The 18,825-nt window shown below is 37.1% G+C and overlaps 1 protein-coding gene across 1 annotated transcript; it reads left to right on the top strand.

The window, feature by feature from the left end:
* The first annotated feature begins 240 nt into the window (after positions 1-240).
* On the top strand, positions 241-7,784 carry LOC113007942 (uncharacterized). Its single transcript, XM_026145014.1, has 3 exons — positions 241-565; positions 644-801; positions 7,151-7,784. Exons 1-3 carry the CDS (start codon positions 428-430, stop codon positions 7,470-7,472), a joined length of 618 nt encoding a protein of 205 aa, XP_026000799.1. The 5' UTR covers positions 241-427; the 3' UTR covers positions 7,473-7,784.
* Positions 7,785-18,825: the final 11,041 nt, after the last annotated feature.

Below are 18,825 nucleotides of genomic sequence, written 5' to 3'. Positions count from 1 at the left end.
TAAAAGAAAATACATATTTATGTATTTATTGGTGTAAGCTAGAATAACAGGATTTAATTCAATTCTTACTGACAGAAAAAATGTGAAAGTTAACCTAAACATCCATCCCATAAGACTGGAAAATATGTCCTGTCAATCCACAATGTATTTACAATAAAACACTTAAAATGTATGAGGTGTGATAAATGTATATGTTATGTACAGTGCAAGTTTTTTTGTGTTTGTGTGTTAGTGTGTGTTTTTAAGTGATGTACCTTGTGTGAAGTACTGTTGTACAAAGCAAGAGAGTTATTCAGAAGAAGAACTTTATCCAGGAACTATCTCTGTGTTTTCTTAATCTGTTCATCTCGGGCTCTCCCTCTTTCTCTATTTTTGTCTGCCATGTGTTCTCCACAGGGAGCAGGGGAGGTAGACTGCTTTCGCATGCATGGGTGTGAGAGGAAGATTCAACACCCCTTCACTTGCTGAGACACACATGGATGACTTAGTTTGTGTGAAAAACCCTCACGCAATGGAACGAGACAGTCTGTCCCAGAGTCAGAGGAGAGAGTGGGCCTTCCTCTCTGTACGTATGTTGACTATTTGTTAGCATAAGACTGCTACTGTATGTATGCATGTATGCGCCTGTGTGTTTCCTTTTCAGCTTCCTGGCACGAGCAAGGCCCGTGTTTGCCAGTGTTCCTGTATGTGGGATGACTGCAGCTTGCGTGATCAGAACAAAGCAAGAGAGCATGACAGAAAATCCCTCAATACCCGGCCTTTAAAAAATGCAGGAGGCCAACGCACGCAGAAGCAAGTAAGGTAAATGTATAAATTATGGACCAAAAAAGTCTGCTTCAAAAAGAGGGAGAGATCCCCCACATGAGGCAACAAACTTTATTGCATGTGAAGACAGAGCACCGACAGCTGCGGAGTGCTTGCTAGAGTTCCTTCACTCCGTCTTGCTAAATAATGAGCCAGCACCTTTCTAATAAATGGACCGTGTAGAGCTCCTCTTGCATATTGTTGGCATTCAGCCAGTACAGTTCACATACACACTGGCCTGCGAGAAAAAGTTGAAATTTTGAATGTAGTTTCACTTTTGGCTATTTATCTGCAAACTTATAAAAATATGTTGTTTATAGTATTAATAAATATAACTTTACATACAGAAATGAATCTAAACGGAATATTTTTTAAAGCTTTGAACTAAAAGAAAAGTACATTAAAAATATATATAAACCGATTAGAAAAATCAAAGCAAACGTTATAAATATATATGTGGGGCTCGGATGTTTTTTAAGCAAAAAATAAAAAGGTTCCTATTTTAGTCTTTTAATATTGGAGTTTTTAACAATAGTATATAACATTATATTGTGGTGTGTCAAAGAAAAGTGCTTTTGAGTATTTTGCTGGTAATTTGCTGCCTTACCAGTTTTTTTAGGTAAGTATTTAAGTATTTTATTTTTTTAAATTCTGTTTTTTTAATCTTAAAAAAAAGAAATATAAAAAAAAACACTGTTAGACCTGAAGAGAAGGATTACTAAAAATCTACCGATAAGAAAATTGTTGTTAATGTTAATTTTCTTTTTAAGACATTATAAGAAAATAACATCTATTTCTGTATTTTAGAGTAGTTGTTAGTAGTTGTTTGACTTTTTAACTGTTTCTCGCAGTGATGGTCGACTTCTACATTGCAGAGTTTCATATTAGAAGAGAAGAGACTGGCTTGTTGAAATCAAATTAAAAGTCATTTTGTTATAAAATATATTTCTAACTAAAATATCGTTTTCTGATGGTAAAAAGGTCCTTTGCTGTTACTGATCAATGTTCCTGTCTTTCCTTTAACAACTAATTATCCAAGAAATTATGATTGCTGTAAACCTTTTTTACTACATGCGCTGGACAATTTATTTTAGTAATTTTACCTTAGATGAAGAATTCTTAAATGTACATAAAACTGAAATGTGATCTTTAAAAAACGAACAATTTTGAAAAGCATTTTAGGGGAAGCCCTTAACTACATCACACACTATGTTGTAGCTTACACAGGGACTTACATTTACCCATTTCATTTGTACAGAAATGAATAAGGGGACTGCAGTATAATAAATGTATAACTATTATTATATTCGCTTTTATTAGCTTTTATTAAGAGCCCATAATTTTTCTTTTCTTTTGGGAGAAATTGTTTTTTGGGGCATTTCTTTTAAAAATTGTAAAATGACTATGTTTATGAATCAGTACACAAAAAACTGTTCTGAAATCACCTCATGAAAGCACATAACCAATGCTTCATGTCAGACTAGCAAATGATGCAGCCACTTTCCCTTTATGCTCTCAGAGTCTGTGTGTTATTTTGTGCAAACGTGCAGAAAATGTGGGTTTGTCCGTGTATGCGTAACGTGCACATGCGCATTGGACAGGCTTCCTGGAGTCCTCTTTAAACTGTGCATCAAAGCATGACTAACAAGTCAGCACACAAGTCGGTCCTTGCCTGCCATGACATTGTGGCGTCATCGCTGGGATTTAGATGTCACCTATCATCGTTCAGGCAGGGTCGGAAAATCTTCACCATACATTTGCATGGCAACATACTGTAGCAACTCACTTTACCATTATTACTTGTGGTAAAGAGATTCATCTCAAATAACATTCATCAACACAGTAAGTCAACCCAAATCTAACTGTATTTGTCTCATCCTCCATCACAACCTAACAAATAAAGAGCACATGAAACAAGAGAAGAAGAAAAAACCTATATGTATTGTAGGGATATAACTGAATTAAATAGACATTATTAACATAAATGATTGTAATGTGTATGCAAACCATTTATTAGGATATTTAGGAAATTTAACAGTAAAAACAGGGTATTTACAGTAAAGTGTTGCTTGGAGCTGGACACAGGGGTAAGGTTATAAACAATAACAATAACGATTTCACTCCTATGGTACTTAACATTGTGCAGAAGTTCTCTACTCACCTTTCTGAAGGTGCAAGTTGCAAAAATATTTGTTTGATACGTAGGGCTGTGAATTATTCAGGAATTATTTAATAATGCAGAGAAGTGAGGAGGAGACTCAAAACCATGGCAGTAAAAACTGCTCAGGCTGGCTGCCTGTAAGCTCTTGCCACAGATACAAAATGTATTGCCCTATCTCTTTCTAATTGGCAGCAATACCTACTCTTTGCAGACATGCAATTTTCACTCACACTTCATTTTGCACTTAAATAGTCTCTTACACATGCTCCATTACTAAGCAAAGTAGAAAAAATGCAAATTTGCTCATTTGCTTTTCCCATAAACTGGATGTCCCCTGAATGCACCAGGAATAACACATAACTCAGTAGCACTAAGTGCACAAATTGCATTTAAGTGTGTGTGTGCACTTGTGCGTGCGCGCGTGTGGGCATCTGCATTAATCTGGGGATCCTGCAGATACCGCTTTGCCGACAAGCGCTATCATTATACAACAGCTGTACTTGTCACCAAACAGAAAAGGCCCAAGAAAAGTAAAGCTAAGATGATAAAACATCCCCTCCCACATATACACACACGCATCACACATATATACACACGTACACACACACACACACACACACAACTGGGTTGATCTGTTTAGGTGAGTCACCACTTCTTAAAGCAGCAGTAGGTGGTTATGGCAGCAGCTTTAAATAGACAGCATAAAGCCCTGAGTCAATTGGTAAAGTAACAGAGAGTGACAGAGAGAGGGAGAGGGAAAGAGAGAGAGAGAGAATTAGACAGTGAACACAGGAAAATGAGAGATTGGGAGTGTATTTGAGTTGTGCTGAGTGTGTCGTGCTGAGCTCGAGGGCTAGGAATCATCTCACATCCGTCATGGAGGCTGGTTGTAGGGTCAAACTCAGTACTGTGGCGAATGGCCCTGTTATCACACAGCTTTACATTCGCTGCGCTGCCTTTTCTCAAAGGCAGCAAAACAGGGCTGGAAGAAAACCAAAAATAGAGACGCCCAATTAGAACTGTTCCCAAAGCTTTGATGGAATTAGCAGTGAAAGGAGGCTTGCATAACCCACCCTCCCAAAATGTGCAGACAGCATATGCAACACTTGTCCTATTTACTGGAAATGAGTCCTGGGTCAATTTTATGGTTCTGTGAAAAAAAATTACATAAACAAAATGTGCAGCAGGTAATGCCACGTTGTTGTCGTTTAGTTTTGTGAGACATATTTTGTCTATTGTAGCATTACCTTTGGCCTCATAAAATGCTGACCAGGAACTGGTGTAGCTTACAAATATAAAGATGTGAATCCTGGTGTAGATCCTGCTCATCAGCAGCAGCTTGCCTGGTTGCCTCAGGCAATATAGCCTCAGACTGCTGAAGAAAGAGGCTCACAGATATTTCATCAGATTCATTTATATATATAGCACTTTTAGCCAAGGACTAACACAAGTCTAGGCCCAGGCAGCAACACTTTATTCTACAGGGAAAAGCAGGAATCAGATTTATTAATATAAAAATGAATACTGAAATAGCATATTTGAAATCTGTGCATAACACCTTATAAATAAGCTTTCGCACACCGAAAAAATCTTTCAATTGAATGAAAATTTGCAGAATTAAATTTGTGATTATAAGGCATTTTTGAATGCAACATAAGTTGATGAATATTGAATGGCTGTTTACATTTTACAAGGTTCAACAAAAGATGTTCATCCACAAAGTGACACATTGTGCACAAGCACACAGACACCAATGCAAAGACCTTAGGGATTTGATCATAACTCAGAGGGCAGCAGATTGTATGATATATATATATTCCAGTGGGAGTTGTAAAAGAAATACTTTTTCAATCTATAATAAATAAAACTGATGATAATGATCAGCTGGAAGATGAAGGTTTTTCCCATGATGTATCGTTTTTATAGATTTTCAGTGGCTTGTATAGTTAAAAAACATGTAAATGTACATTTTTCTTTTTTTACAAGTGTAAGAAGTAACATGTATGTATCATGAAATGTATTAGTAATCAATGGGTGACCGCTGACAGGAAAATAAACACGACCATTTACAGTTGTGGTCAACAGTTTATCAATATCTGTTGACCTTTGGGAGTTTTAATTATTTCTTTGAACTCTTATTTTTCTGTGGTGGAATGATTGTACAACATGTTTATCTTTTAAAAACAGAGAATTGGATGTGCAGGTTTGAATTTATTCAGGATTTTTATAAGCTCAGAGTTCAGGTAATGTAATCTTTTTTTTTCTTTATTAAATGTTTCAGTTACTTGTATTTATTTTTTTATTTGAGACCATCCCCAACTTTCATGACAAGCTGGTAATAAAGGTAACGTGAAAGGGGCCAACTTGCTGGTGTAAAGATTGGACTTGATTAGCCCAGCAGAGGCCAAATATGGAGACATATAAAAATGGAAGGGTGAGGAAAAAATAGGGAAATATTACAGCAAATAACGGGTTAAGTTTGAAGGGGCAACTCCCCTCCTCTTCCCTACCCAAGCAGACAAAAAGAGCGTGAGGGAGCAAGAAAATGAAGATTTTTGGGGGGCATCCTCCTCCTTTTTCCAAGCAAGGAGTTGGATGTGGGTGGTGGAGGTGGAGCAAGTCAGGGGGTGGCGAAGAGTGCCGCCGAGCATGCCTAATCGGACAGGACAGTTCCTGCTTATTATAGAACCAAGCACAGATAATAAAATCTGAATCAAACTGCTAGCTGAGAGCCGCGAGAGAACCGCCTCCTCTTCAATTTTTAAAGTTATGGCAGCGCTTGACACTGGGGTGGATCGTATAACACCAGTTTGCGTGCAAATACTTACTTAGCGAGCCAACACGGCCCAAATCTGCAAGGCCGACATGCAGGTGAGCGGCACTACAGCTCTCTAATTACACCACAGCCCCAACAGCTCTCTTCTTCGTAGTTTGTCCCATCACTCCCCTGCCTCACCAACTCACCAACAGTCACGATTTGAGTGTTGACAGTTTATTACCTTCTATTACTTTTAGTGAGAGTAGTGAATCTGAGGATGAATTCATGTTTCGGTTGCTGGGAACTGGTAGCACTCGAATAAACACTGAAGTGCCCAAATATACAAGCAGACAGGGCAGAGGAGAGCAAGTAAGAACAGAGGCACAAACAGTCAAGAGGAAGCTGGCAGCTCTGTGTGAGTTGCAAGCCAACCTTTATCTTTTTTAAATTATGCTCATATGCAGCTGATTTAAATTAGCAAAACACATTTTCCGAAAAAATGTAAAGACGCCCGGATGAAGTTGTTCATCTGCATATCAAACCCAGCTAAATCTGCACTGCCAAAGCTTTTGAATAGTTTTTTTTTTTTGTATAAATTGGTTGTGGCAACTCTAGTATGTTAAAGATTAGTTTATACTGTAGGAAACCAGACACAAATTTGGATTGCTATGTAATGCAGACAAACAATTTGTACAGTCATCTACAGGCGCAATTTACACCCATCTCTTTTACTCCTTACTGCTTACGGGACAGTTAACATGCATATGCTCTGACTGTTATATATTGAAGAGTAAAAAAGCAACTGAATACATGAAGGGACGTTATAATTGGACTGTCCTGCAGAACTGATTTACTTCAGGGAATTTTATACATGACGAGTTAGGCATCATAACATCTTTAAGCTTAATAGTTCTGAAGTAATGTCTTATGTACATGAGTATGGGTTATGTAAATCCCTATAAATAGTAGTCTTTGCTAACCTGGACTAGATCCACTTTTTCCTTTGCTGTAGTGCTAAGTGTTATTACAGGTCTAATTTATGACATAACTCATCAGTGAAGCTCAGTGTATAGTTTAGAGGTATAGTAATTGTTTCCAGTTTGTGAATAGAATTTGCATAAAAATCAGACCTTTTATTTCAGTCTGTCCTTTATTCAAGGCAGTTAAGCCCAAACCTATGGAATATATTTTGTTTTTCTGTAAATGCACGTCTCATCAAAATCCTCATGCTGCAGCTCTCTTTGGTCTTCAGCTGGTGACTCATTCAAACTTCTCTTGCTTGTAGTGAATTAAATTTAAAAAGTAGATACCTTGTATTATTGTTCTGAGTGATGTTTAAGTGTTAACTTGAAATACAATAGAATGAAATAGAAAACGTGTCTATGAATTTATTATGAATCTTCTTTTTTTTTTCATTCCCATTACAGCTGCTATCATCCATTGTATTCAACAACGGCCAACTTTTTGCTCTCCTGGTGGTGGGTGGGTGTACCAACTGTGGATCTGCCATCAGCTGCAGTGCTTAGCCAGTCCCAAACTATACATTTTGTTTTTCATCATCTCTCTTCTGCATATCCGACTGTGTGTCTGTTGGTATATTGTACATTTAATGCCAGTAATAACTGCCAGAATCCACAGAAACTTTTGTTTTTGGTGCCAGATCTGAAGATGTGCCCCCATGCAGGGCTGTATGCATCTGGTGGTATAATAAAAGTTAGCTACAGTGAGGGTCGGAAGAACATTCAGTGACTCTTAGTGTGGCATCATAAAGGATACTTTGGATGTTTATAATTAAAATAATGACAAACTCCCGCTCATTTTCTTGTGCCATAGAAAAATCAATATCTGGTACGCGCTTCAAAGCACTCAAGGGTGGGGATTTGCAAGGGGTGAAAACTGGCAAACAAACACGGCATTTAAACTGGGTTGTGAAGATTAATCATGTGTTCAGTATGTATTGCACTGAAGACAAAAACTCTATTCATGAGTTACTGAAGAGACGGAAATTTCGGAGAGTACTTATTTCATAGTGGCCCAACTGGAAGTGTTATTGCTGTAAATTAGGACAATGTAGTCGAATACATATGCAAATAAAAGCTGTTTATTTGTTTGTTTGTTTTTCTTTGCAAACATAATAAAAAAAATGATGTATACACGATAAAGACACAGCTGAAAAATTCTATGCTAATACGTTACATCGATAATTTGTTGGACAAACTTTTGCAGTTTTGTAGTTTTCCTTCTGTACATCACCACAGCAGATTGCTGTCCCCCACAAAATTAATTGTATAATTGAGTGAAGGCCTGTTGCCTCAATATATTACTACTATATTACAGATATAACTTCTGGAGTTGATATCTGATGTCTTGAATTTGTATTTTATAGTTTTTTCCACTGTAATTTTTAAAAAGACACCCAAAGAGATGGCAGTGCAAGTGATTAGGCTAAAACAAAATAAACCTTACAGAGAGAGAGAGAAAACAATAATGAAAAACTGAATGCAGAAACACCCACAAATAAGCAGCCACTGAAGGTGGCTACAGTAAAGGTCTGGCAGTGCATTTGATGATAAATATCAATGGCTGCCTAACTAGGAATCATTGATTGCAATGATTCTCATCCAGGTATTAGAAACAATCCTTATATATACAATTATGTTAGTTTGAGTCTGAAAATATAAAAATTAAAGGTGAAAGCCTGCACTTCAGTTACACATTGATTGTCAGGTCTTAAAATCCATTGTGGTGGTATACAGAGGCAAAACTATAAACATCTGTCTTTGAGCAACAAATGGGCCCAACTTTCTGCAGACTTTGGAATTAATCAGCATTTACATAATACAGCTATTAGATTTAACAGAGCTTGAGATGAAATGCTACATATTCAAATTTAATTGAATCTGCTCTCAGCAGATTGCTACACAATGCACTACCATAACAATCCATGTAAGTCCCATGCATGCCAGTGCAATAATACACAAAAGCACCAAGGTATGTTATTTTACTTGCTCTATGATGAGATCAAATGGTCAAAATGTCAGGATAATGACAAGTATGAGCTGTACAAAACCCAGAGATGGATAAAAAAAAAGGAACTAAGATATAAGGAAATGAAAGAAACACACACTCCTTTTAGTGTCTTTTTCCATGTGCAAAGTGGCCAGGTTTTTGATTGCTATGATAAAAAAGTTACAATGACTTTTACAACAACATTGCATTGGGAACACTACTCTCACACTCTGGAAGACCTATAACACAAAATTCAGTTCACACAGACAAAAATGAGCATCCTCCGAGCTCGCAATTTTGAATTTCAAACTAAGTTTACATTTGCAAAATAAACATTTTTTAAAATGGTACTCTGAGCTGTTCTTTTTCACTGAAACTTACTCATCCGTGCAGATCCCAATCACTGCCACTTCCCAAACTAAATGAAGCACTTCACACTAATATAGCATTGCTGACAGATTACTTTGAAATGCCAAGAAAAGCCAGTGAGAGCAGAGGTGGCAAAAGCACAGTCATTTTTCACTTACATTAAGTAGAAGTACAGATCCTTGTTTTAGAAAAGCTCAAGTACTTATTTGACTTCTTTACATAAATAAAAGTCAAAGAGTACTACACTACACAAAACTTAAATTCTAATTCTGTTGAATGTACTCAACTTAAACATCTGTTATGTAGAACAAAAGCAAAGAAAAATAAAGTAAATTTTAAAAAATGCTCTATTTCTTGTTGCCTGCATTGTAACTGTTTAGGTGTCAGGGTTTACAGTTGGATTCAGCAGGTGTGGGAACCCTACATTTGGCTATAGTGGTGCAGCCTCTGGGTCACATTAATTTCTACTATGATCAGGTAAGCTGTGGATTTAGTCAGCTGGTTTAACAGATATTACAAGAGCATTACATGAGCTATCATGGCTGCTTTCTCTCCCCTAGACCATATAAATCTAATATAAATGTGAGTGAATCTAATCAGAATCATTACCTTAAATTTAATTTGATGTCTGCTACCCTTCACAAACACCATATCTGATCGGCACCAGTCCAACATACCACATTATTGTAAACTTTACAACAGTACTGTAAACTAACCAGCATAACCTACATTGAACTTCCTGGTTTCATCCAGTCCTTGAATAGCACAGAGTTAATATACTTAAGTTTGTTTTGCAAGACACAAAAGAAAACATAGTTCAATAACACATCATGTATAGTTCCAGTACCTGTTCAAAATAACTCTAAAGTAATTGAGGGGATTATATGTAGGCTTTATCTAACTTCCAGTATTAAATGTCACCGAGCAGTCCTAAACTTTAACAATAATCTCTCTTCTTCTTCTCCTGTACTGACTTTCTTACATTTTTCTGTATCACTGAGTGAAGTTATCTCTTGCTTATTTCTCCCTGGGAAATTCAGCAGCAGTACCTTTAGCTTGCAGACTCACTCTGTGACAAAGTGCACAAAAAACCCCTGCTTGCTGATATTTTTTGAGTTGTTTGAAAGGCTGCGTTTGAAATTATCTGACACTTAAAGTACGTTATTCCCTTTATGCTTGCTCCCTTTTTGTACCACTAGCTATACCCAAGTACTGTGACCACAACTTATGGACATATGTAGGAAAAAAGCCATTCTGGAAATTCTTGTGTTTAGTGCAACGTGATGCATGAATCATATATTTTTGCCTATTTCATCTTGTTGTTTGTGATAAGCTCTGGTGTTGGATACATCAATAGGATTGTCTTTTATGTTATTGTCCTTCTATTTAGGTTCAAATATTTCAAGGTACACAGTGACAGGATAAAAGTCATATCAGATGTCTTAAATATAACACAACAAGCCTATTCTGGAAAAAAAGGAGTAGCAAGTGTAGGTGTTTGTGTAAAGAGATTTTTTTTTTTTTAAAAAGTTGTCAGAAAAATAAGTGAGTATAAAAATCGTGATTCTCAGATTTCAGATAATCAAATCTCAATTCAGGTCATTAGTCCTGAAATGAATCAATAAGACAAAATAAATGTAAAACACAGGTTTATATAATAAGCACAAAGGAGTAGAAATTAAATGGGGATAATTAAAATGAGAAAGGAAATTTACTTGGCTTGGTTGGATAACGTGCCTAGAGTGTCTTACTATTTGCAAAATAAAACTAAATGAGGCAAAATGAGATGGGACAAAATTAAACACGGAGGCTGCAGCCCTGTTAAATTTTTTTTTTTTTTTTAAAGCTCACCGACAACTTGTAATCACATATACAAAATTGAGGAGTCAAAAAAAGGAATGAAGTCAGAATTAGACTAGATGAGAGGCGACAAATCAAGAAGAGTCAGAACAAGATGAAATGAGAGCAGATGAAAGAGCAAAAGAGGATGTAATCTCCTGCAGGCTCACTGATCCCTTAATAAGCGAGATGACAATAAATAAAACAAGATTAACCAAGGTGACATGAAAAGAGAGAGACACCAAAATGAGGACATGGCTCTGAGTGCCTTTGCAGTTACCTAATGACAGAAAACAGTCTCCAAGAAGCCAGCAGATCCTTATCAGTAAACTGCGTCCTGTCCCCCTAATCACCGCAGATGTGATAACTGAATTATCCGTCTCCTCTGATCTTTCCATCTGATAGAAAAACTACACTTCCTTCTCTCCGGGGCACAATTCAATTCAAGTGAACTGCCACCATTTCCCAGCCTCACATCTGCACCCCATCTCTGATCATATCTTCAGAGTTCAGCAGGAGGAAAAGAGAGATCACATAGAGTCAATTGCCTGTCATGATACATTGGTTAAGAGCCAGCTGTGAAGACCAATGGTTTAATGTATGTCATGGCTCATAAGCAGCACACATCTGAATCAGAGCGTCACAGTGGTAAGTGGTCAGAGGAGATCAAAGTAGTGAGCACGAAAGGCATAAATATGCCTCCAAGAAGAAACAGAAACAGATTTTACAAACGAGCTGAGGTTATCAGGTTAGCCAATAAGCACATTATTATCAAAAAATTCATCAGTGAGTAAATATATAATACATAGAATTAGAGGGCAGCACCTCTTCATTTTCTTAGGTTTTTATTGTACATAGACATCAGAGCAACTAGTGTTCATGTCTACTATTTTGACACCATGAGTGGTGTCAAACTTAATATCTGACCTCCATGATTGTCTGCTGGAGAAGCTACACAATCTTAGTGCATACAAGACTTCCAGGCCTCCAGATGTTGGAATCAGCTAATGCTGGAGGTCAGCAAATAGGACATCAGAATTGATGTTTAAGGGAATATAAATGCAATGAGCAGGTCAAGTTGGATTTACTGGATTTACTATTTCACTCACTGACTGTTTAAACTGTTTTTTTAAAGTAACAATTATGGATGCTTTCCCTTTAAAGCTCATTGAGCTGAGATTAAAACCAGATATAATCTATATAGCATTCTCTGTTGTCTAGTAGTGCTTTGCCTTTTAATCCAATTCACAGTCACAAGGTAACGCTGTCTGACACCCCTTAGTTGTCTAGGGCTTTTTGTGATTGAGAGTAAGCTATGCTCTGCGATGGATACATATTTGCCTAAATAAGCTCTAAGCCCTCATTTTTTGATCATCTTCACTTTTAAAACTAACAAAGGCTTCTTGAAAACACTATTAATAAGGCATTGATATTTGTTTGGCTTACTGTCAAAAAAATTTATTTTCTATCCCAGAAAACATCCAAGATTGTTGACAATAGGGCTGCCACAATTAGTCAACTAGTCACGATTACGTCGACTATCAAAATTATCGACGACTAATAGTCAACGCGTCATTTGAAGCTTTAAAAGAACCCAAAAGACGCAGGAATAAGTAGCAGGATTTAAGAGTGTAATAACGGACTGAAACAGAAGATGGCAGCACTGCATGTACAAGGATGCCAACTGCCATTAAACCCCGAAGAAGAAGAAGCAGTGTCGTAGCTGTGTCCAAATTCAGGAATCACATCCTCCTGTGCCCGCATCTGTAGCCCGATTACGTTACAGCAACACGACAAAGACTAACCAAATTCGAAGACTCCGATTTGAAGGATGGGTTGGGTGTATACTTCGGGGCCCAAACTATCCCAGAATTCATAGCGCAGCCCTGCTCAGTCGCCAACAATGGCGGCAGCTAGTTAGTTTTAATATTACTCTTATTATTCTTTCTGGGTCACAAAATAAACGTTTAACATATTTTCAGCTGTGTAAATTTCAAATATCTGCTCAGTTTATCAAAACACCACATATTTTCAAAAGTGCTCCGATGTTTTCAGAGACGTCTGTTACCCACCAGCTCGATAGCTAGCCGGGGTTCAAGGCTCAATAGAGCCAGTGAGAACACCGGACTCCCGGCACATCGTTTTCAAACCCACCGCCGTCTTTCGATACTCAGGTTAAACATGATATATAAGTCACTTAGATAACTTGAAAATGTTATTTTTGGCTTTTTTCAGTATTTTATTTGTTCCTGAGTAAATCGGTTTGGCTGAGATTAAAGTTATAGTTTTTACACCGCTGAAAAAACGTCGAGCAGACAACTGATTATCAGAAGTGTGAGATGCTCGAGAATATACTCCGGTGTCCTGTTATATTTTAGATAGCAAGGAGCAGACGGCTGAGTTTATTAAACTCCACTGAAACAATCTGCAAATTTCATTATCATCTTGTCTTTCTTTTTAGTTAGCACATACCTTAAACACTTCAAGCTGTTAGCTAATGATAGTTATATAAGAGCAGATACATGCTGGTACAATAAGCTGTACGTTTTATGTCCAATGGATGCATGATCTGATTAGTCGACTAATCGCAAAAATAATCGGTGACTAGTCGACTATCAAAATAATCGTTTGTGGCAGCCCTAGTTGACAATAAAGCACGATGAGGAATAGGGATGGTAAATGATAAGAATTTAGCAATTCCAATTGCATTATCTATATCAATTATTGATTTGATTCATAATCGATTCTCATTGGGTTTTTATTGGATCCGCTTTGAGAGTTACCATCATTGCTAAGGAGCATTTCAAAAACATTATATTCTGCAAATTAACTGCATGCTGTGTGGTCAACCATTTGTGCATGTTGGAGGTATTACCCCTCCTTGTTGTCATCAGTGTTGGGGTTGTTACTCAAAAAAAGTAATGTATTATAAATATTACACAGAACACTTTTCTTAAAAGCAATGCAGTAAGTTACTTAATTACTCCAAGCAGAAATTAATCTGTTAAACTACTGGTAACATTACTTTTTTCTGTACGCTTGACCTGAACGCTTTGTCTCACAATAACCATTTAACAGTATAAACCTATAGGCTACAGTCCCATACATCAATACATATTCCTATCCTAATGAGGACATATATATGATCTTTCCCTTAGTTTTAGGTATGAACATAAACCGAACAGCACAAAGCAAAGATGAAAACTAACAAACAGAGACTTCAAAGTAATTGCCACACTGATTCTATTTTAGAAACATAAACAGGTACAAAAGGAGGCGGCAAGCCTGACTGCTCATCAGTTTGTTACCTGTTGTTCAGGGTCTGGCTGCTGGGCTGTGGTCGACATTCACTCGGCTTTAACGTCACACTGGGTTCTTGGCTAACTTAGCGTTAGCATGGGTTAGCATGCCTGCAAAGAGTCAACATTGTTTCTGTTCTGGACGCAGTTTGTAGTTTACTATTGCGCTCTTGTCCTTTATGCAACATTAATAAACGTAATCTTCATATCCACGCTGTAGACTGTGCAACTATTTTCCTCCTGAAAACTAAAATCACGTGATTGTAACGCAAGTGCAAATGGAACTGAAAAGCTGAATCGACAGGCAAGGAGACTAACAATTCCAACTCCTGGGAACTGGTTCAAGAACCCACTCTCCATTCCCAGCCCTAGTGAGGACACAGAGGCAACAACTGCAGAGAAAACAAACTCTGTTGCAGTATGATGCTTTCCAGCTGCTAATTGAGCATCTAATCAGAAATTAGTTTACATTCACTGCAACTATGACTGTGGGGCCATTTCCAAATTATTTCTTTGTAAGTAACATCAGTAAAATGTGCTTATGTAATAAATTATATGTTATAATTAATTAGTGAGATACAGTAGTTACATGGCAAACTGTTCTGCATATTTAGTAGGTCACTTTCAAGAATTAAGACCACAAATATAACCTGCATAATTTTTACTTTTTGAATTTCTATTCATAATATATACATCATACCAACTAGCGTTATTAATTTTTACTACTCAAAATAATATCTGCAGATATCTCGGACTTCATTATGACTTGTCTGATTTGTTGTGTATGGTGGTCTTCTTGTGAAGCTTTCAATTGAATCTAAAGCAACGAGTCATTTGAACAGTGGTGTTATTAACAGAAGCAGCTGGGCCAAAGAAAGATCATTAGAAAATGCCATGAAATACAAAGAGCCTATTATTAAGGAATCTGTTGTGAGGGGGAACCTCATTCTGTTAAAAGCTTTTCCCCATTTGCTCCAGCTATGTCATTTAAATTCATCTAAACTCTAAATCATAATGTCTGTAATCACATTTAGACCAGGCAGGAGTACACTTAAACGGTAACACTCTATAACAGATAGCTTTGATTAGTCATAATTAAATCCAGGATATCTGTCTACATCACAATGACTTGTCAAAACTTAGCATGTGCTATCTAATTACTGCAGTGACAATATTACAAATTCACATCAGTTCAAGAGATCTTGAAGTAGAAGTGTGAGCAGTTAGAATTAAACTGAATGTAGCAAAACGACGAACTCCATGAACAGATATGGCAAAGGTGACGCCATTTCTCCTACAAAGGACGAAGCTCTGCGTGAAATCAGAGTGGTGGTTTCAATGACAATAATTAATCAGATCTAAAAATTCCACAATACATGTTTAAAAAGCTTCATAAACAGCTCAAGGATTGCTACGTTCTGACACGATATGGGCATTGTCACTAATGAAAACCTCCTTGGTTCAAGCGAAACATCACAATGATTTTTACTCTATAGTTTGAATTCTGTAATCAAAATCTAAAAACATGTTATTCAACTTGCTTATTTCTGAGCAACTTATTGCTAACAAACCTCAAAATCTTAGTAGAAATAAAAAATAATAATGACCATATAATTATTGACATCACTACCAATTATCTGCTTATGGATTTGCATCATAGCATAAAATAAATAAGTTAAAAGACCCAAAGATAGGGACCGTTGTCCGATCCTATCTTTGTCAACTTTACTTGCATGTGTAGAATGAACTGTGTTCCATCGAGCAGGCATAGCTAGTCCACCATCAAATATCACTGAATTATCTGCAACGTGCATGCCAGCAGAGCCAAGAAAAAACAGTTTCCCTCTCTGCTTGACAAGTTCCCTTATAGGGTTTGTCACAACATCTTCCTCCATCTCACCCAATCTCTGGCATCTTCTTCTGTCACAAAATTTTTCTGCATGTCCTCCTTCACTACATCCATGAATCATGGGAAAGAACTAAAGTAGATCTCTAAAGTGAAGCATGGCGTGAACTTTCTAGAAGCATTATTATTATTAAAGATCGTGTGTCTGTGAATGACAGGCATCCTTTAAAGTACTGGGACCCACTGACCTGCTTTGAAATCCAGAAGTTTGCCTTATTGAACCTCATTCTGCTTTGCTTGATAAAAATGCCACTGCTGTGGTACAGAAAATTGATTATTGCCACATAGCCCTCCACCTCTCTCATCCCCTTCAAAAGAAAGATGCAAAATGATAACAGATAGGCAGTTAATGAAGCATGAATGATTAAAGAGCCCCACAGGGAGAGGTTGTCAAACACTGCAGACAGTAAACCTTTTTTTTTTTTTTTTTTGAGTCATCCTCTGTTCACTTTCACTTTCAGCTGGGGGGCATCAGATACACAGAAAATACTAATACAAAAACAGAAAAGCAGGGTGCCACAGGGTGAACTTCAAGAATAGCAATCAAATTTGCAAAACAAGATGAATTAAAAGAATAAGAGGCAACATAAAATATTTTTTTCTCACTAGCAAGTGCCAAGTAGGAGGTTTAGACCAACTAAGTCCTTATTTATAGTGGTATACTCAAAAGGCCTTGGTAAATGACCTTTAATATGAGTTCAGAATGGCATGAAAAACCAAACCATTATAAGCTTTTCAGCTTAATGCGAGCAATTAGACCCCCACAATAAACTCCCCCACATGCGCTTACTCTATTAACCCTGCGGATCCTTAAACAGACACCTACAGTGACTCAGCTTTCCTAGTCTGCTACTTCCCCTTTATTTTACGTCTCTCCATGAGACCCTCGAACTCTCCCTCCTTCCTTTGATCAGGAAACCTTAGTAAACAGGGGCAGGATTTACATCAGTGGAGGCAAGCTGCTTTCATCACTTTGCACTTTGCTGCCAAAGCTTTTTCTATCAGCAAAGCATTTGAGGCACCCAACAAGGAGGAGAATTACATCAGCTCTTAGGGTGCAGCTTTTCTGTCAGCTAGACTATGACTGTTTCTCAGCACTAGTAAATAACTGCTCCTTATTTGACCTCAGATTGATTATAATAAATAAATCACATTGCTGTCCACATGAGAATTGAAACATTATAATGCACAAAAGCAGTCTGTTGTAGCTTAGTAGGTGTGTTTATGCCAAGAAATCAAAACATATGATCAATGAAACATAAATATAAATCAAACATGGAAACAATGAACAATAAAACTGGCTTTGCGATTTTTTTATTTATGTTTGCAGTCCCCAGTTATTAAACTAGGAGTTGTATTTCCCTTTTACACAGCATGTTATGTGGCCGTAATTTAAAGCCACTTTAATTTTCTTACCGTTCACTTAGGAAACTGTTTAACTATCAAGTTTTACAGGTCTGTTTTTTCTTTTTTGGAAAAAAAGCACTCCACATGACCTCGGGAAGTGTCTTGTCTTATCAAACAACAAAGATACTAGTGCAAGTCTGCATTTTCACTTCCAACTTGTCACATAATGACACATGAACAGTACCCCTTCTTGTCATGTTGCAACATTATGGATACTCATTTAGCTTCATTTCTGATGCACAGGTAGAGCTCTAGAATAGCATGTTGCTGAATGAAAAAGTGAATTAGGAGTCAGGGTTTGATTTAGGCACCAGAATTGTTTGGTTTAAGGAAAAGATTTGGAATTAAACGAAATTACACGCTTTCATAGCATTTGGTACATATTAAGGAAAACTTAATGTGCACTCAAAATGTACCATATCTTAATATCTGCAACACTGCCTTCTCGATGTTCTTTGTTAGTATGAAGAACCGTGACGGGGATAACATCAGCAAAGAACATTTCGCTACGGTTTCATGTAGACAGTTTCAGACATTGAGAGATTGTTAAAAAAATTATATTGAACATTCCAAGAAATGCTAAGTCATCCTACCCACACTACATGAGCTAAACGAAAGGTGATGCTCTACACCACCCCTGCTGGATGCCAGCTTGTTCCCACACTCACCCAGCTATCGACATAATGGAGAAGAAAATGCGATTCGTGAGACAAGCCCTTTTCTATTGCTTCCTCTCCAGTTCTGGCACTGGCATGCCCATTGTAGGCACATTCAGCAGCAAACAGGGCTCAGCATGGGCATCCTGACCAGTAAGCTGCTACACAGCTCAATACAAGCTATGATGCATTATGCGGTACTCTTTTTTTTGTCAAGATTAAAGTTTTTAACAGTTTGTGCTACGGTAACTCTTCTGTGGCACCACATGGGCAAGCTTTTCCGTTCACATGCACCATAAATCACTCTGTTTACTGATTATCCTGCGTTTGTTTCCTGCTTAAAATACACAACTTCAAGAACCTAATAAATTGCTGCGAAATTACCCAACCATATGAAAGGTGCCTTTACTATAGTATAATCTGTTTTTCTATATATTTTGCCTCTAAGGAGTTTTAAATCTCTGATCAGTGTATATGCACAGTATATGGGGAAATGCTGTAATTAAATTTATTAATTATTTCTAAAAGAGGACCTTTTGTTTATTTATCTATTTTTGGTTATTTAACATATTGGATGTCTCTTAATATAAGTACTGTATGTGCACTACATCTGTTCT

The sequence above is a fragment of the Astatotilapia calliptera genome, chromosome 16 (genome assembly GCF_900246225.1).
Source record: "Astatotilapia calliptera chromosome 16, fAstCal1.2, whole genome shotgun sequence".
Lineage (NCBI taxonomy): Eukaryota > Metazoa > Chordata > Actinopteri > Cichliformes > Cichlidae > Astatotilapia > Astatotilapia calliptera.
Note: the sequence above shows the minus strand (reverse complement) of the source record. Positions and strands in the feature narration are given on the sequence as shown.